The 20,759-nt window shown below is 50.7% G+C and overlaps 1 protein-coding gene across 1 annotated transcript in view; it reads left to right on the top strand.

The window, feature by feature from the left end:
* The first annotated feature begins 2,146 nt into the window (after window positions 1-2,146).
* LOC136533022 (uncharacterized) overlaps window positions 2,147-20,759 on the top strand; it is a 52,192-nt gene continuing 33,579 nt past the window's right edge. Inside the window, exon 1 of the mRNA XM_066525593.1 lies at window positions 2,147-2,746. Coding sequence (XP_066381690.1) covers window positions 2,147-2,746 — 600 coding nt within the window. The remainder of the gene's footprint in view (window positions 2,747-20,759) is intronic.

Here is a 20,759-nt window from a genome sequence, read left to right as displayed (position 1 = left end):
TCACAGGCTCCATGAACACACCCATATTACTCCCTGGGTGTCCAGGAATTATCAACGACAAGAATACGTTATGCCGTTGAAAGGAGATGCCGGGAGGGAGATTGAGGGGGATAACAAAAATGGGCCAGCATGTGTATGGGGGTAGCCATCATTCCATAAGGATTGAACCCATCTGTTGCCAGTGCGACACATACATTACGGGCCTCAGCTGCTTTGTCACGATGTTTGTCATTGAAGTACGTCCATGCTTCAGCATCAGACGGATGTACCATCTTCCTAGGATTGTACCGTTTGCCATCTTTGTGCCATGTCATCTGTTTCGCGGATTCCTCGATCATGAATAGCCATTGGATCCTCGGTAGGAAAGGAAGGTGCCGTAGCACTCTTGCAGGGATCAGAAGCTGCTTTTTCTGACCATCACCAGAGTCTACCTCCAGGTACCTGGAGGATTTACACTTTGGACAGTAATTTGTGTCCTTGTGTTCTTTCCTAAATAGGACGCACCCCTTCGGACAAATATGTATCTTGTCATACGGCACCTTAAGCATATGAAGGAGTTTCTCTGCCTCGTACAAGTTTGTCGGCAAAGTGTGCTTCTCCGGTAGCATGGTGCCAAACACGGCCAACATCTTATCGAAGCCTTCTCGACTCAGGTTTAACTCGGCCTTCAACCCCATTATGCGTCCAACCGCATCTAGCTGAGAAATCGTTGTACGCTCATGAAGGGGTTTTTATGCCGAGTGCAACATTTTGTAGAAGTCCTTTGTGGATTCCTCCATCTCCTCCTTCTCACGTCATTCAGCGAAGTGAGCTTGGTGGGCGTCATCTAGCATGTCTGCTACCCCGGCATCATCATCAAAAGCCTCGAGGCGTGCTCTCACCACCTCCACTCTTATACGATCTGCTTCACCATGGTAGATCCACTGCTGATAGCCAGGCGTATAACCATTGAACACAAGATGTCTACCCATGGTCTTCTCGTCTACCTTTCTCCTGTTGTCACATTTGCTGCAGGGACACCAAACTAGAGAATGTCCTCCTGCTCCTGGGCCAAATGCATGTTTCAAGAAACGATCTGTCCCCTTCACCCATTCATAGTCGTAGTCACTGCCGCTTCTCTAGCCCATGTACATCCACTGACGGTCCTCCATCCTTTAACATTTACATCACAGAGTATTGTGACCATCAATTGCATCTACGCGGTGTTCCTAATGTCTAATAGGTGAGGATAGATCCTAATCCCACCCGTGGATGCGTAGATGAGGTCAGTTTCCAGGCTCCGCTCCTCTCCAAGATAGAATTTCGGCAGCACCTCCCCACTGTTCTCCCGATACACGTCCTGCCAGGGAGAGTGTGTATCCGAAGAACAATAGGGAAGAGCTGCTGAAACTCGGTCTCGGACTGGAGCAGACCATGGAAACTAACCCATCTATGCATCTATGGGCTGTCCAAAAAACGTGGACAATCTGAAACAGATACGGTCGTAGATATGCAAAGATCCGCATACCTACGACCGTATCTCTTTCGGACGGGAGACGCCTAACTGGGTTACACGATCTAAGACAATGATACGGGAGGAGGGCTTATTTATACCTAGGGTGGCGGTGGAGTCAGGCTAGCAGGGCAGTGGCGAGTCGAGGCAGTGACGAGGCGATGCTGTGTAGGCAGACCCGCAACGCCGACGAAGAGGATCGAGGCCGCTGAGTCCCCTCTGACGTGCTCTTCTCTGCAAAAGAAGAAACACAATATAATAAGTTGAAAATTTCGACAGAACCTCCCCTGTATGGGGAGGTTCCAAAACCTACAAGAAAAAACCAGCACGATGGCCGACAACCACATATCAAGGGAACAAATATGGCACGATGGCCGATAGCCAGATATATATTAATCCACCACCAACACACCACCACCACCACCACCACGACCACGACAACACCACAACATCCACCACAACGACCATGACCACACCACCATATCCACCACAACGACCACACCACCACATCCACCACAACGACTACACCACCACCACCTCAACGAACACACTACCCTCCTTCTCCACCTCCACCTCAAACTACACCTCCACCATTGCACGCCACCACCACCTCGACCTCCACCTAGACCTCCTCCTTCACCAGCATTGTACACCATGAAGCGAGGGAAGGGCATACCTGGACGTTGGAGGGACGTCAGAGGTCACGGACGGGGCGGCGTCAAGGGGTCGGGGCGGGGCACCTCTGAACGGGGGCGGGCACGGCGGACAGCGTGGACGGGGTTGGCAGGTGGCGCGGGGTCCTCCTCCTTCTCCGGTGGCCGGCGGATGGCGCGGAGGTTCTCCTCCTCGGGGTGGGCCAGCCAGCGGGCGTGGGCGAGCGGCGCGGTCGGGGCGGGGCACCTCCGGCGGGTTGAGGCGAGCGGCGGGGTGGGGCTCCTCCGGTGGCCTGCTCCTCCTCCCTCCTCCTCTGGCGGTCGGGGGGCCGAGGGCGCGCGGGGTGGCGGCCAGGCGTTGGCCAGCGCGAGGCGGCGCGGGGTGGCTGGCCGCGCTACGGCGGGGGGCACGGGGCAGCCGGGCACGCTGTGGCGGGCCGGGAGGGTGGCGGGGCACGTGGGGTGGCGGTGGCGGCTAGGCGCGGTGGTGGGCGGCGGGGGCGCGGGGCAGCCGGGCGCGCTGCGGCGGGCCGAGAGGGCGGCGGGGCGCGGGGCAGCGGCGGGGCAAAGCAGCGGCGGTGTCAAGCGTTCTGTGGGCGAGGTGGGCTCTGGCCGATTTACGGTTGGGCCCTTTGCCGAGGGCCTAGATCCAAGGCCCTCGGCAAAGATTTTTTATTTTTTTAAATATTCTTTGCCGAGGGCCATTGGCCAGGCCCTCGGCAAAGACCCCCTTTGCCGAGGGCCAGGCTAGGCCCTCGGCAAAGATTTTTCTGTGGGCGGGGAATTTGGGCGGCTGGCCGATTTAGGGTTGGCCCTTTGCCGAGGGCCCAGATCCAGGGCCCTCGGCAAAGATTTTTTATTTTTTTTTTAAATATTCTTTGCCGAGGGCCATTGGCCAGGCCCTCGGCAAAGACCCCATTTGCCGAGGGTCAGGCTAAACCTTCGGCAAAGAGTTTTTTTTTTGTTTTTTTAACCCAGTTTTTTTGTGGTGCTATAATACATTATTTAAATCTCAATTTTAAAATTTGGACCAATTTGACTTTTTTTTTATATATTTCCCTAATTTATTTCTTTTCGTTGATTTTTTCGAAGATTTCAAATTTGAACTGCAGGTGGATGGAATAATGCAATTTAGTGATCCAAAAAATGTTATTCATGGTATTTGGTGTATGTTGAGTCCCGATCCACGAACTCGCATCAAATTTCGGGCATCTTCTTCACGTAACATGACGAGGAACTTGTCGGAAAAGTGTTTTTAAATTATATAAAATTCATACGAAGTCCGAAAATCATGAAACTTGTCGAGGTGTCATGTTATTGCATGTGTAGGCTGTGGTAAAAATTTGAGAAGGAGATGTCTGGGTTTTAGGCATCCGACGTCACAACTTGCTTGAAACCTTCTCAAATTTTTACCACAGCCTACACATGCGATAACATGACACCTCGACAAGTTTCATGATTTTCGGACTTCGTATGAATTTTATATAATTTAAAAACACTTTTCCGACAAGTTCCTCGTCATGTTACGTGAAGAAGATGCCCGAAATTTGATGCGAGTTTATGGATAGGGACTCAACATACACCAAATACCATGAATAACATTTTTCGAATCACTAAATTGCATTATTCCATCCACCTGCAGTTCAAATTTGAAATCTTAAAAAAAATCAACGAAAAGAAATAAATTAGGGAAATATATCAAAAAAAGTCAAATTTGGCCCAAATTTTAAAATTGAGATTTAAATAATGTATTATGGCACCACAAAAAAATTGAGTTCAAAAAACCCAAAAAAAAACTCTTTGCCGAGGGTCTAGCCTGGCCCTCGGCAAATGGGGTCTTTGCCGAGGGCCTGGCCAATGGCCCTCGACAAAGAATATTTAAAAAAAAATAAAAAATCTTTGCCGAGTGCCTGACGGCGGGCACTCGGCAAAGACTAACGCCAGTGGCCGCCGTGACCCATCCGGCCATATTTGCCGAGGGCCAATTTGCCGAGGGCCAGGCCCTCGACAAAGATTTATTTTGCCGAGGGCTGTTTGTTTGCCGAGGGCCAGGCCCTCGGCAAAGGCTTCTTTGCCGAGGGCCTATCTTTGCCGAGGGCTCTGGGGCTGGCCCTCGGCAAAGACCCCCTTTGCCGAGTGCCCGAGATCTAGCCCTCGGCAAACCCACAAGCCCTCGGCAAAGAGGACGTCTCCGGTAGTGCATGGCAGGCAATTAATAAGAAGACACCATAGCATGTGTACGAAAACAAAGCTGAGGCAAACTAATGTATACAAAAAATCGATGGAAGTCTTAATCCCCACAAAATTTGAAGCTAAGCTGGTAACGACATATATATGAGTTAGAGAGGAATAATATGCATCTGACAAAATAATTATAAAACCGATGCAGAGCTATTGGTAGGAAACTATGAAATCCACAGATTGAAAACTTTAGAAAAGTACCTAAAATCTGGAAGGCCAAGTGAAATTGTTGGCGGAACCTAAAATCTATTGTTGGACTGCTCTATCTTCTGGATAGATAACAGAACTAAACAATCTCAAATTGACATACTTTGCATGTCCAACTTTGAGTTTAGAATGCTGGTCCATAAATAAGACGCATATTTTTAGTATAAATATTGCATTATCAGACTCAACTAATCAATAAACAAGAAGCCTTTACTAGCACTTCTAGATCAAATCATCTAAAGAATCCAAGCTGCTCCACTCCCAATCACCATTGACACTAGGTCTGAGAAGATATTTAGATCAAAGATGCAAGATATGCTCCCGTCTCTGGAAACAAAACTTTTTGTGCAGAGGCAGCACAAGATTGAGGAGGCAGAGGGCAGCACGATCTTGAGGAGCTAGGCAAAATAAATGCAGGGCTAAAACAAAATTCCGAGTTCTCCTAGATGAAACAAAATAATTGCAGGATCTATTGCTATCACAGACACTTGCTGGATAGGGTTGAAACTGAATGCAGCAAATTGTCATGTTCTGATGGAACCAAGTATACCTGAAGCTACTAGATGGCTATAACACTCAACTGTGACATTGAAGAACAAGTGCTCGGCAGATTCGAAGTATAAAACTTAGAAACTATATATTGTTAGTGTTAGCAAGATTAGGTGGAAAATGTCCTAATCTTTACGAGGGTGCATCAGTAGAGAGCACAATTAATAAGCATGTTCCAAAACTGCAAGGTGGCGTCATCGTAATTAAACATCATTAATTTGACACCACCTTCTTCTCCGCCCAAACTGAAAACTTAGGTAGCCACTGGAGTCTTGTCAGAGTAGAGTAGGGAAGGCAATGGTCAGTGGCATAGGCCGGGCAACTGCACGTCGGTGGTCGCAAGGTACCCTTTGCAAGTGGACTCTATGGACTTCCACTAGTTTATGGATTGGCTGGTGCAGCGTGCATACATCAATCTTCTCATGGAGGGAATGGTCTAGACTAGCTGTTATATAACCCAACTCTATAGAGGTTTGTTTAGGTGGGTCGCTGGTCCTTGTGGAAGAAGCAGTGGGATTATACGAGGAACCGTGTGTGCTGCTGATTCCAGTAAAATAGGGGAAGTAAGTTCGTCGGTTTACACTGTTCCTTAGTGCTTCCTAAGAAGTTCAGGTTCTCGTAAAGAGGGGCAACACTATAAACCCGCCATTAATTTGAACTATAAAAAGTAGTTTACATCAGATATATCGTAAGGATGACATTGTAGAAGAAAAACAATTCCAATTGTCTGTGATAGAAAAAGATCCAGCAAGAAAAGATCGAGCTCGAGGTTTGCATCATGTTTTACAAAGTGTCACCATGTCCAATCAACTTGCGATCACCTTTTACAAGGGGTAGGCAACCACGACCTTGATCCAGGCCATGCCAGCACAGTGAGATTAATACCCCAACTAAAGCAGCACATGTGCCGTCCCAGCCATCAGAACTTATCACATATCCAACATGCTGCGTCCACCTCTGATCAGAACGTATCACGGTCTATTATTGAATGAAGCTTTTTGAAACGACCTCGATTTCCACGAAGGGAAATCCACAGCGTCGAAGTGTAATAAGACCGTTGTAGATCATATTACCCAAATTCCAGTCGATTACCACATCCATACAACGATAATATCAGAGTACAAATAGTGCGGAATTACATAATTTATTACATCGCCGCATTGGCGGAATCAAAAGTAGCATTCATTCAGAACAGCTTGAAGATAAGATCGCCAAACTCGAGCGTAGGCACGAACCCCTCATCCGTCAAACTCCTCGGAGCTATACTCCTCAGCAGAACCTGTGTGCCAAAATTTATCAGTACGATTTGTACTGGCCACTCCCAACCCTATGAGCATTGCTTTGTGGAAATTGGATGCAAGTTGGATATAGTCAAAAGGAACCTATAAGGCTGGGGTTTCCTATGTATTTTAGCATATCAAGTATATAACAGTATAGTCAAGTTTTAACACCATTCCCACACATATTCCACCCATTCCCATTCCAGAGCCAAGGTCCGATCCCGGGGATCGACATACCACCATCTCCACACCATCACCATACCATACCATGCCATACCATACCATCGCTCAGTCGACAGGCCAACTCCCTCTCGGCACTGTCTCAAGGCCCATAGCCCCTGGCTACGACCGACACTCTCTCACGGGGGAAGAAAGAGAATGACTCATCTCACTATCTAGTTTAAGCAAAACCCAGGAAAGGTCCATAGCCGACAAGTCGGCGCATGTATCGATCGATCAACCATACACTCTGCAGAGGTTTTACATAACCACAAGATCCGCCTTCCTCGCTGACCGTCGTCAACTAGGCTGATTCCGGCTGCTTGCTAGACTAGGATAATGCCACTCTACCATTCAGCCCTGGTTCACCCCAAGTCAGGTCTGGGGTGGCTGAAATTGTGAGTCATGAGCCGGGTCCACAAGGTCTCCATGAAGTCTCGGAAGGGTGTGGGGGAAATCCTCCGCGCCCCGTACCTCCTTACACTGTCCGCTATCAACCTAGCAGTAGTGGCAATATCCTACCAAGTAGTCCAGCCGTCCCGCACCATATAGGGCGAGTCGTACGTAAGGCTTCCCGGTGAATCTGAGTACTAGTAAGTCCTTAGGGGTGACCAAGCCAGAATGTCTTCATCAGGGTTTCCATTTATCGTGCCACCACAGCACCTCCATCCCGGGCTCCACCCGTCACAGGTTCACACCCAGGTCCACCTCATATACCATTTTCCCGCCACAGGTATCCATTTCCCGGGGTGCCCAGGTAGCATCCCATAGCAAGACTTGCCCCAGGCTCATCGTATACTCCAACTTGGTCGACACCATCCTCACCCTCCACACACCCAAGTCACACATGCAGCACTCTCCCCATGGTCCAGATAACACCAGCATCCACCACGCACGTAGTATAAGCGTAGTAGAAGTATAAGTAATGTAATGTATAGCAGTAAGCGTGTGTCTAGCCTAACAGCAGGGTATGCAGGGGTAAGGTTGCGCCAAGGTAAAGGCTTTCAAGCAAGCATACTACCATGCAAGCCCTATCATAATATGACTGTAGCAGTAAAGTAAAGCAATATCAGTTCTATGTTAGCCATGCGTAATAGGTGCTACGAGATTGGGTGGGATGTGGCACCTTCAGTGTAGTCGTCTCCGTTCTCCTCACGGTACTCACGGTCCTCGTCCGTCCGGTTCTCCTCCGAGTCTGCAAACGACCGCATTATAGTCGCGTTAGCGACGTCTATAGAATAGCACAAAGAAGCAATGAAAATTCAAAAGAACCAAATGCACTCAAACATGGGTCCATTGCGTAGAGCTTGATTTTAGATGAATTTTGGTCCTGGTTTCATATTTTTCCGAGGTCGTATGAATTAGTTATGAATTTCCGAAGATTAAATCTATTTCTGAAAATGGAAAAAAGGCTGAATTAATCCTGGGCTGACACGTGTCATGCTGTGGTTGGTCCACGTGGCTTGCTGACGTCAGCATGACGTTGTCATCATGGTTCCGAGCTGACAGGTGGGGCCCAGCTGACGTCAGCATGACGTCATCAACGTCGTCCACACCAACAGGTGGGGTCAAAGACTATTGGGTCACTGACAGGTGGGTCCGGTCAAAGTCAACATCAGTCAACGGTCACCAGTCAATAGTCACAGTCATTGACATGTGGGCCTGGTCTGCTGACGTCAGCAGCTGATGTCAACGTGACGTCAGCATGACGTCACCTTGGTTGTGCTGGCTTCTGACATGTGGGTCCCACGTGACGTCATCATAACGTCAGCATCTGACGTGTGGGTCCAGGGTGTCCGTGTCACTGACAGGTGGGGCCAGGTCAACGGTCAACGTTGAACAGTCAACGGTCAATACGGGCTGGGTCCAAACTGGGCCGGTTGGTCTTCGGGTTGGGCCGGTCTGGGCCGGGCTGGGCCAGACACGTGGCACGCTGTGACGCTGCCATGTCACAGCCGTGGGCTCTTACTGGGCCTCGTGTTCAGGCTGTAGGCGTGGGCTCGGCTCACGGTGGACCCAAGTTCACGGTCCATGGACCGCAGACTGGTCTACGGTGGACCGAGTCCATTGTCTGTTCCTCTCGGCTCGGCTCATATGCACCGAGTTCACGCAAGGGTGTCAGCGAGAGGGGGAATGTTTCCCCTGTCTTTCTCCCACAGCGGCGCTCCTGCCGGCGGCGAGCTTCGCTGATGAGCCTCCGTGGCGAGGCTGGTGCCCAATTGGGAAGGGGAAAAACTACCCTAGGCCACGGCGATCATGGTCCTGGGGTCCTAGTGGTGGCCGGGGTCTTCCAAGGCGTTGGCCACGGCGGTGCCCGCCGGTGGCGAGGTCGCGCATGCCGGCTCTCTAGTAACCAGGCTGGGCAAACAATGGCTCCGGTGGTCCCGTGGGTGCACAACGAAGGCGTCCAGGGCTCAAGCGGGGCTTCGGACTCCTAGGTGGCCGTTAGGGGATCCAGCGGCCATGGCGACGCGGTGTCGATGGTGATGCGCACGCTGGTGCACTACGGGCTTCGGTGGGGTGGTCACGGTGTGTTACTGACGTGTGCGAGGGTGCGGGCGTTCCAAGTGGCTGAGGCAAGGCACTGGCCTACGCGCTCCAGGCATGGAGCGCCATGGCCGACGGTGAGGTCCGGCGGTAGAGAGAGACCGGAAGAGGGGAAAAAGTTCACCGTGGGTGGCGTGGAAGACTGGATGGCGATGCCGTGTCGATGCAAGGCCATGCAGCTCTGGTGTGGCCGTGCAGTGCCGTGCCGTGCTGAGCCGCGTCGGTGACGAAGCGCCGGCATTGTCTTCGGCTCCGACGACCTCCCCCTCCACGGCGGCTTCGGCGCTTTCTTCCTCTCCTTCCTTCCCCTTCTCCCTCCTCTCTCTTGGTTTCGGTGTGCAGCGTATGGCCACCAAATGGCGGCGGGTGATGGACGATCTCTAGGGCTCTGGGGCTAGGGCTCTTATAGCCGGTGCTCCGAGCTCCACGGCGGACGGCTGAGGATCGCGCTGAGCGCATCGAGCGGCTTCGCGGGGCGTGGGTGGTTGGCATGGCGTTGGCGTGGGCGCTGCGCCAAGGGGGGGCAAGGCCATGGCCCGGGCGTGACCCCCTAGCCCGCCCTGCCATTGCTATCAGGGCTCTGTCGCACGGTGACCGTGCACAGCGTGGAGAAGAGGAATAGTAGGGCTGACTTGCGGGGTCCAGCGGCAGCGGTTGCAAGCGGAGGCAGGGAGACGCGCGGGCGTGGGCGTCGTGCGGCTGACACGCGGGGTCCAGCGGCAGCGGCAACAAGCGAAGGCGGGGCTGGGCGCGCGGGCGGCTGCAGTAGCCTGGGCCTGCTTGCTGGGCCTGTGTGTGCGCGCTGGGCTGGCTGGGCTGAGCTGCTGGGCGGCGAGGCCTTCTTCTCCCTTTCTTCTTCTCTTTTTGTTTTTCATTTCCTTTCCATTGTTTGAATTCAAATTTGGTTTAGAATTTAAATTTAAAACTGAGGTAACTTGTTCATTGGAGTTTTAGGGAATTTTGTTTAATAATAATTTTATGGCTTATTACTTTAATGGAATTGTTAAGCATAACATAAGGCAAATGAAGATCCAAATCACAATTTAAGTTAACATGTATGCACATCTGTTTGTTAGAAATTAAATAATCATAATCAACATATGACATGCTATGCTTATGTGTCGACTTAGGTTGGGTTACTTCTAATGCAACTCCTAGGTTGGGTTCCAATACATGACACTCATCACTACATGGGAGTTTTTAAGAAAAAAATTGTAGTTGGTACTTTTAGGTGTATGGATTTTTTGGGTTGTTACAGTCCTACCCCCTTAACAGAATCTCATCCCCGAGATTAAAGCGTAACATACTCTTCGAAGAGGTAAGGATATCGCAGCCGGAGGTCACACTCTTTCTCCCATGTTGCTTCTCTCTCGGTATGATTACTCCATTGGACCTTGCACATAGGAATAGTCTTGCTTCGGGTCTCTTTGGTATCTCTGCCCAGAATTCTGATAGGATGTTCTCTATACTCAAGTGTATCTTGAATGTCAAGTGTATCAGTCGGAATTACTTCATCGGGTACTCTTAAACACTTGCGTAACTGTGAGACATGAAATATGGGATGTACACCCACCAATTCCTCTGGTAGCTCGAGTTTATAGGCGAGCTTTCCAATCTTTTTGCAAACCTTGTATGGGCCAACAAATCTAGGGGCAAGCTTTCCTTTCACATGGAATCTGACCGTTCCACGTAGCGGGGATACCTTGAGATAAACGAAGTCCCCCACATTGAACTCAAGTTCTCTTCTCCTTTTGTCAGCATAGCTCTTGTATCGGCTTTGAGCAATTCTCAAATTCTCCTTCACTTGAGCAACTCCTTCTTTGGCATCTTGAATCTTGGCGGAGTCAAAGAACGATCTTTCTCCTGGTTGAGACCACATCAAAGGTGTCTTACAAGGTCTGCCATACAGAGCTTCAAATGGTGACATCTTGATACTGGCTTGGTAGCTATTGTTGTAAGAGAACTCTGCATAGGGTAGGCATTTCTCCCAATCAGAGCCGTAATTCAATACACTTGCGCGAAGCATGTCTTCTAAGATCTGATTTACTCATTTAGTCTATCCATCTGTCTGTGGATGATAAGCGGTACTGAAGTCAAGTTTTGTTCCAATGGACCTATGTAGGGCATCCCAAAATCGAGACACAAACTGAGGGCCACGATCGGATACAATACTAGAGGGAGCTCCATGCAATCTGAGAATATGTTCAATGTATAGATCTGCTAGTTTTTCGGCATTGGTCTTGGTCTTATCTGGTACAAAGTGAGCAACTTTGGTCAAGCGATCAACAATCACCCAGATGGAGTCATTGCCTTTCTATGAACGGGGCAATCCAATTATGAAATCCATGGATATGCTCTCCCATTTCCACTCGGGAACGTCAAGAGGCTTTAGCAATCCTGCAGGCCTTTGATGTTCAGCCTTGACTCTGTTGCAGGTGTCACAACGTGCCACATGTCCTGCAATGTCTGTCTTCATGCCTTTCCACCAAAAGTGTTTCTTCAAGTCTTGATACATCTTTGAATTCCCAGGGTGTATACAATACTTAGAATCATGGGCTTCTGACAGAATTTCCTCTCATAAGGCTGGATCAGAAGGTACACAGATTTTGTCCTTGAACCAAATGGTTCCTTGTTCATCTTCATGGTGGTTGGTCTTGTAGCCTAGTTTCATCAGACCACGGAGATATTCGATCTCTTCATAATTTTTCTGAGCTTGATGGATGCGATCTGTGAGATCATACTGTATGTGGAGCTTATTCAACAAGTCATGCGGTAGTATCTCTAGTTGGAAATCATCAATCTCTCCCTTGAGCTCAGGTGGTACTGATTCAGTGATCAAGGTGTGACAGTAACTCTTGCGACTAAGAGCATCTGCGACTACATTAGCTTTTCCCGGATGATAGTGAATTTCCAGGTCATAGTCCTTGATCAACTCAAGCCATTGGCGTTGCCTCATATTCAAATCTTCTTGAGTGAAAAAGTACTTCAAGCTCTTGTGGTCGGTGTAGATATCACACTTGTTGCCTATCAAGTAGTGCCTCCAGATCTTCAAGGCATGCACAACTGCTGCTAACTCAAGATCATGAGTAGGGTATCGGTTCTCGTGTTCTTTCAACTGTCGAGAAGCATAAGCTATTACTTTTCCATCTTGCATCAATACACAGCCAAGTCCTTGACGGGATGCATCACAATAGACTACAAAATCTTTGCTGATATCAGGCAATGCTAGCACAGGAGTTGTGGTAAGCTTCTGTTTCAATTCCTGGAAGCTTTGTTCGCACTCGGGCGTCCATTCAAACTCCTTGGTCTTCTTTAGAAGATTGGTCATTGGACGGGCTATCTTGGAGAAGTTTTTGTTGAATCGGCGATAATATCCAGCCAATCCCAAGAAACTTCTGACTTCTGTCACATTACGGTGTTGATCTCACTCTTTTACAGCTTCAATCTTGGCTGGGTCAACTGCGACACCTTCAGCTGATAGTACATGGCCTAGGAAGGCAACTTCTTGTAGCCAAAACTCACATTTGCTGAACTTTGCATAGAGCTGATGTTGGGCTAATTTCTCAAGCACAGTTCTCATATGATGTTCATGTTCTTCAGCGGTGGGTGAATAGACAAGGATGTCGTCGATGAATACCACCACGAACTTATCCAGTTCTTCCATGAAAACCTTATTCATCATGTTCATGAAGTATGCGGGAGCATTCATGAGTCCAAAGGATACCACAGTGAACTCAAACTGTCCATACCTAGTCACAAAGGCTATTTTCGAGATGTCACTCTCTCGAATCTTCATCTAGTGATAGCCGGATCTGAGATCAATCTTGGAGAAATACTTGGCACCTCGAAGCTGATCAAGCAGATCATCAATTCTTGGCAGGGGGTACTTGTTCTTGATGGTGACTGCGTTCAAGTTCCGGTAATCAATGCACATTCTCATTGAACCATCCTTCTTCTTAACAAACAGAACAGGGGATCCCCAGGGTGAAGCACTGGGTCTGATATATCCCTTCGAAATGAGGTCATCGAGCTATTTCTTGAGCTCGGCTAGTTCATCAACTGACATGCGATAGGGTCTCTTGGCAATGGGTCCTATTCCCAGCAATACATCAATGATGAACTCTACATCACGGTCTGGTAGCATACCCGGTAATTCTTTAGGGAATACATTGGGATAGTCTCTGACTATAGGCACATCATGAACTGTCTCCTCCTCTTTCTGTGATTCTGAACTCGCTTTAAGGGCACACAGGATGGAGGTGGACTTTCCAGACTGGGGTTCACATCTAATGACTTGGCCTGATGGGTGGGTCACTTGGATGTATCTAGGTGAACATGATATGATACCTTGGTGAATGGTCAACCAATCCATACCTAGGATGACATCTAGGTTAGTGGAAGGTAAAAGGGTTAGGTCGGCTTTAAAGACAAGACCCTCAATGGTGAGACTCACTCCCTTACAGATGTGGGTGCATTTTAGGTCTCCTAATGGTGAGCTGGTGATGATAGGCTTTTCACGTGGGGTTATAGATAGGTCATGTTCTCATGCAAACTTGGATGATATGTAAGAACAAGTTGCTCCAGAGTCAAATAGAACTGATGCAGTATTGTCATTAACTAAAAACATACCGTACACAACGTCAGGGGCAGCTTGTGCTTCCTCGGCGTCCAGATGGTTGAGACATCCACGAGTAGCTGATCCCTTGAATTGAGACTTCTGTGCAGCTGAGTTCTGAGGGCACTCAATGGCTTTGTGACCTGGTTGGCCACAAGCAAAGCAGGTGAAAGGCGTACCGCCTATAGGGGTCGACGCGGGTGCCTTCCAGTTTCTAGTGCTTGGTGCGGAGCAGTTCTGTGTTGGGCGTTCATTCGTTGAGCGGGGACGGTTGAAATGGTCCTGAGTGTTGCGATCCTAGGCATAACGGTCCTGGGTGTAATGATCCTGAGCAAGGCAGGAGTATTTGGCGGTGTAGCCTCCACTTCCCCTACTCGACCCAGGGTTGTCATCCCTATTGTGGCGAGAGCGTTTCCTGGAGGGTGCATCTCTGCGGAACCTCTTGCGATCATGACCACGAAAAGACTCCTCAGGCTTACGCTTCCTCTCCCTGTACTCTTCTCCTGCTTCAGCACGGTCCTTCTCAATCTGGATGCAGCGATCCACCAGAGCACGCAACGTGTTACTCTCAATACCACCAAACTTCAGCTTGATGTGCGGGTTAAGTCCCTCGCGGTAATAGTATAGCTTCTCCTTCTCAGAGTTCACAACATAGGAAGGGGCATAGCGCAGAAGGTTGGTGAAACGAGTAGTGTACTCAGTCACCTTGTCCTTTCCCATCTTGATGTTGCGGAACTCCTCAGCTTTGGCCTCCATGATACCCTTGGGAATGTGATACTCAGTGAATGCTTTGGCAAACTCATCCCACGAGATGTGGGTAGGGTCCTCATGGGAATCACTAAAACTGTCCCACCAGGCGTGTGCTGCACCTGTGAGCTGGTGTGTGGTAGCTCCAACACACTCATCATCGGTGAAAGTAGTGAGGTCAAGCTTCTTCTCCATTTCCTTGAGCCAGTCATCGGCCACAAGTGGGTCAGGGTCGGTGCCATCATAGGTAGGTGGCCTTAGCTTCAGAAATCCCTCTAGCTTCCTTTGGAAGTAGTTCTACTGACCTCCCTGGCGACGGTTTGCTCCTTCAACAAGAGCTGCAAGAAGCTAGGTCTATTGTGCCATCACTTCTGCCAGGTTCGGTGGTGGTGGTGGAGGAATGTTCTCCTCAGGCGGCGGAGTATTCTCCAGGTGGAAAGGTATCCCTCCACGTCCACGGCCACAGCCACAACCACGGTTGTTGCCACCATGTCCCCCATTGGGTTCAACTGGTTCAGGGGTGGGCGCACGTCCTCGATTCATTAGGCGATTAGAACGGCGGTTCGGCATCTGCAACACGAATCATAGAGAGTTTAGTGCTTGTGCCAATAGTGCTTATATTTCAATATGATTACATGATTTTGACGATTTAAAGAAAACATTTACACTATCCAACACTCATTACAAAGAAGCAATAAGATCCATGAGATGCAATAAGATCCAAAACATTCATTACATGGGTTTTATTACATGGCATCATCTCCAGTAGCTACACTTGAAGATGTGCGAGAATTGTACTACGCATAGCGTCTCATAATACATCTCATAAGGGGTACATCATGGGGTACAACTCATGGAAGCTACTGACATATCTCATGACCACGCAAGGTCATCTACTCTAACTCGTATACCGCAGCTGGGATACGACCGTTCTCGATCTCGATCTCCTCGTTAGACTTGTGAAGTCAGGACACGTACTTCAAGGCCTCGGCGAGCTCCTCCATAGGCTTGGCTCCAGGTAGGGTAGGGCAGGCATCTAGGTTGAGGCGAGTCGGGGCTAACTCAAACTCCTCTATCCTAGGCTTCGTCTTGCTGCGAATCTCCTTGGGTAGCTGATCCCACATACCCTTCATCTCCCTGAGGCGCTTCCTATCAGACTTCTGCCAAGCCTGCCATGTCCTCTCACACTTGTCATGTAGGTACTCGGTCTGCCTGAGTGCCTCGATCAGGTGACCCTGGTTGCGAACGGCCTTCTTCCTGGACTCCTCTAGCTCCTGAGTCAGGGTCTTGTTTTGAGATTGGATCTTCCGCATATCAATCCCCTTGGATCTCTCTCTGTCTCCTCTGCGGTTGAACTCGGCCTTCTTGTCGTCCAACTCTCTCTGCAACTCCAAGACCTTGCTGTCGAGGTAGCAGTTCCTGTTGCCTAGGTCGGCTGCTTTGTCCTGTAAGTCAGCGACCTTGGCTCTGTGGTCCTCCTCATGATGGTTGAGCTCGTCCTGTAGCTTGGCAACTGTCTCCAGTAGACTAGCTCGCTCCTGTGCTCCCTGCGAATCTCGTTCCTGGTACTCCCACCGGAGGGCCTAGTCCTGATGTCTCCTCTGCTCCAGCTGGGCCATGTACCTATCCTGCTCCAGTAGGTGAATAGCTGAGACACGAAGGCATCTATCCTCCTCGACAAGGATAACTCTGCCTGCTGTGAAACTCTGCTCACTGGGGGTAAGGCTGAGGTCGAGGGCCTGGGGAAGTAGATGGAACTCTATCATCTTCAGGTGCTCGTAGTGGTCCCTCATCACTCTGCAAAGTGCCTTGTGTGAGATAGCTCGCAGCCCCTCCTCGACTGTGTCCTCTATAGTCAACTCGGTGAAAGCTAGGACAGAAGGTAAGGTAGTGCTAGCTAGGAACTCCACTGAGGTGACAATCGGTCCTTCGATTCCTCCTTCCTTAGCTGGCTTCCCAGTGCAGGTGACCTTGACAAGCTCGTCGGGGACACCTAACATGACGAGAACTCGGCAGAGGGTCTGTGCAAAACCCCTGAGCTCACGTAGGTCAAAGGTAAGCTTGGCGTGGTCCAAAGGTAGCGGTCCTAGTGGCGGCCAGTCGATGTTCGTTGCCATCTGCATGTTTCAAGGGGACAGGTGTTAGCAGGTCAATAAATAGATAAGCCTTGCATTAAAAGTAAATGCAGGGTCGGTATATAACCGAAAGAAGGGTTGTCCATGTCCTATTCTATCATCCTTTTCTGAGGGTTTCGTTCTATGGTCAAGTATGACTCTGATACCAACTAAAACGACCTCGATTTCCATGAAGGGAAATCCACAGCGTCGAAGTGTAATAAGACCGTTGTAGATCATATTACCCAAATTCCAGTCGAATACCACATCCATACAATGATAATATCAGAGTACAAATAGTGCGGAATTACATAATTTATTACATCGCCGTATTGGCGGAATCAAAAGTAGCATTCATTCAGAGCAGCTTGAAGATAAGATCGCCAAACTCGAGCATAGGCATGAACCCCTCATCCGTCAAACTCCTCAGAACTATACTCCTTAGCAGAACCTGTGTGCCAAAATTTATCAGTACGATTTGTACTGGCCACTCCCAACCCTATGAGCATTGCTTTGTGGAAATTGGATGCAAGTTGGATATAGTCAAAAGGAACCTATAAGGCTGGGGTTTCCTATGTATTTTAGCATATCAAGTATATAACAGTATAGTCAAGTTTTAACACCATTCCCACACATATTCCACCCATTCCCATTCCAGAGCCAGAATGCGATCCCGGGGATTGACATACCACCATCACCATACCATACCATGCCATACCATACCATCGCTCAGTCGACAGGCCAACTCCCTCTCAGCACTGTATCAAGGCCCGTAGCCCTTGGCTACGACCGACACTCTCTCATGGGGGAAGAAAGAGAAGGACTCATCTCACTATCTAGTTTAAGCGAAACCCAGGAAAGGTCCATAGCCGACAAGTCAGCGCATGTATCGATCGATCAACCATACACTCTGCAGAGGTTTTACATAACCACAAGATCTGCCTTCCTTGCTGACCGTCGTCAACTAGGCTGATTCCGGCTGATTGCTAGCCTAGGATAATGACACTCTACCATTCAGCCCTGGTTCACCCCAAGTCAGGTCTGGGGTGGCTGAAACTATGAGTCATGAGCTGAGTCCACAAGGTCTCCATGAAGTCTCGGAAGGGTGTGGGGGAAATCCTCCACGCCCCGTACCTCCTTACACTATGCGCTATCAACCTAGCAGCAGTGGCAATATCCTACCAAGTAGTCCAGCCGTCCCGCACCATATAGGGCGAGTGGTACGTAAGGCTTCCCGGTGAATCTGAGTACTAGTAAGTCCTTAGGGGTGACCAAGCCAGAATGTCTTCATCAGGGTTTTTCATTTATCGTGCCACCATAGCACCTCCATCCCGGGCTCCACCCGTCACAGGTTCACACCCGGGTCCACCTCATATACCATTTACCCGCCACAGGTATCCATTTCCCGGGGTGCCCAGGTAGCATCCCATAGCAAGACTTGCCCTAGGCTCGTCGTATACTCCAACTTGGTCGACACCATCCTCACCCTCCACACACCCAAGTCACACACGCAGCACTCTCCCCATGGTCCAGATAACACCAGCATCCACCACGCATGTAGTATAAGCGTAGTAGAAGTATAAGTAATGTAATGTATAGCAGTAAGCGTGTGTCTAGCCTAATAGCAGGGTATGCAGGGGTAAGGTTGCGCCAAGGTAAAGGCTTTCAAGCAAGCATACTACCATGCAAGCCCTATCATAATATGACTGTAGCAGTAATGTAAAGTAATAGCAGTTCTATGTTAGCCATGCGTAATAGGTGCTACGAGATTGGGTGGGATGTGGCACCTTTAGTGTAGTCGTCTCTGTTCTCCTCATGGTACTCACGGTCCTCATCCGTCCGGTTCTCCTCCGAGTCTGCAAACGACCGCATTATAGTCGCGTTAGCGATGTCTATAGAATAGCACAAAGAAGCAATGAAAATTCAAAAGAACCAAATGCACTCAAACTTGGGTCCATTGCGTAGAGCTTGATTTTAGATGAATTTTGGTCTTGGTTTCGTATTTTTCCGAGGTCGTATGAATTAGTTATGAATTTCCGAAGATTAAATCTATTTCTGAAAATGGAAAAAGGCTGAATTAATCTTGGGCTGACACGTGTCATGCTGTGGTTGGTCCACGTGGCTTGCTGACGTCAGCATGACGTTGTCATCATGGTTCCGAGCTGACAGGTGGGGCCCAACTGATGTCAGCATGACGTCAGCATGACGTCATCAACGTCGTCCACACCGACAGGTGGGGTCAAAGACTATTGGGTCACTGACAGGTGGGTCCAGTCAAAGTCAACGTTAGTCAACGATAAGTCAACGCTCAACGGTCACCAGTCAATAGTCACGGTCATTGACATGTGGGCCTGGTCTGCTGACGTCAGCAGCTGATGTTAGCGTGACGTCAGCATGACGTCACCTCGGTTGTGCTGGCTTCTGACATGTGGGTCCCACGTGACGTCATCATAACGTCAGCATCTGACGTGTGGGTCTAGGGTGTCCGTGTCACTGACAGGTGGGGCTAGGTCAATGGTTAGCGTTGACCAGTCAACGGTCAATACGGGCTGGGTCCAAACTGGGCCGGTTGGTCTTCGGGTTGGGTCGGTCTGGGCCGGGCCGAGCCAGACATGTGGCACGCTGTGATGCTGCCACGTCACAGCCGTGGGCTCTTACTGGGCCTCGTGTTCAGGCTGTAGGCGTGGGCTCGGCTCACGGTGGACCCAAGTTCACGGTCCATGGACCGCAGACTGGTCTACGGTGGACCGAGTCCATTGTCTGTTCCTCTCGGCTCGGCTCATATGCACCGAGTTCACATAGGGGTGTCAGCGAGAGGGGGAATGATTCCCCTGTCTTTCTCCTGTGGCGGCGCTCCTGCCGGCGGCGAGCTTCGCTGATGAGCCTCCATGGCGAGGCTGGTGCCCAACTGGGAAGGGGAAAAACTACCCTAGGCCACGGCGATCATGGTCCTGGGGTCCTAGTGGTGGCCGGGGTCATCCAAGGCGTTGGCCACGGTGGCTGGCGGCTCGGCGTCGCCCGCCGGTGGCGAGGTCGCGCATGCCGGCTCTGTAGTAACCAGGCTGGGCAAACGATGGCTCCGGTGGTCCCGTGGGTGCACGACGAAGGCGTCCAGGGCTCAAGCGGGGCTTCGGACTCCTAGGTGGCCGTTAGGGGCTCCAGCGGCCATGGCGACGCGGTGTCGACGGTGATGCGCACGCTGGTGCGCTACGGGCTTCGGTGGGGTGGTCACGGTGTGTTACTGACGTGTGCGAGGGTGCGGGCGTTCCAAGTGGCTGAGGCAAGGCATTGGCCTACGCGCTCTAGGCGTGGAGCGCCATGGCCGACGGTGAGGTCCGGCGGCAAAGAGAGACCGGAAGAGGGGAAAAAGTTCACCGTGGGTGGCGTGGAAGACTGGATGGCGATGCCGTGTCGATGCGAGGTCGTGCAGCTCCGGTGTGGCCGTGCAGTGCCGTGCCGAGCCGCGTCGGTGACGAAGCGCAGGCGTCGTCTTCGGCTCCGATGACCTCCCCCTCCGCGGCGGCTTCGGCGCTTTCTTCCTCTCCTTCCTTCCCCTTCTCCCTCCTCTCTCTTGGTTCCGGTGCCTAGCGTATGGCCACCAAATGGCGGCGGGTGATGGACTATCGCTAGGGCTCTAGGGCTGGGGCTCTTATAGCCGGTGCTCTGAGCTCCACGGCGGACGGCTGAGGACCGCGCCGAGCGCATCGAGCGGCTTCACGGGGCGTGGGTGGTTGGCATGGCATTGGCGTGGGCGCTGCGCCAAGGGGGGGCAAGGCCATGGCCAGGGCGTGACCCCCTGGCCCGCCCTGCCATTGCTATCGGGGCTCTGTCGCGCGGTGACCATGCACGGCGTGGAGAAGAGGAATAGTAGGGCTGGCTTGCGGGGTCCAGCGACAGCGGCTGCAAGCGGAGGCTGGGAGATGCGCGGGCGTGGGCGTCGTGCGGCTGACACGCGGGGTCCAGCGGCAGCGGCAGCGAGCGAAGGCGGGGCTAGGCGCGCGGGCGGCTGCGGTAGCCTGGGCCTGCTTGCTGGGCCTGCGTGTGCGCGCTGGGCTGGCTGGGCCGAGCGACTGGGCGGCGAGGCCTTCTTCTCCC

This window comes from Miscanthus floridulus, unplaced genomic scaffold (assembly GCF_019320115.1).
Source record: "Miscanthus floridulus cultivar M001 unplaced genomic scaffold, ASM1932011v1 fs_772_3_4, whole genome shotgun sequence".
NCBI lineage: Eukaryota > Viridiplantae > Streptophyta > Magnoliopsida > Poales > Poaceae > Miscanthus > Miscanthus floridulus.
This window is presented reverse-complemented; position numbering and strand designations above follow the sequence as displayed.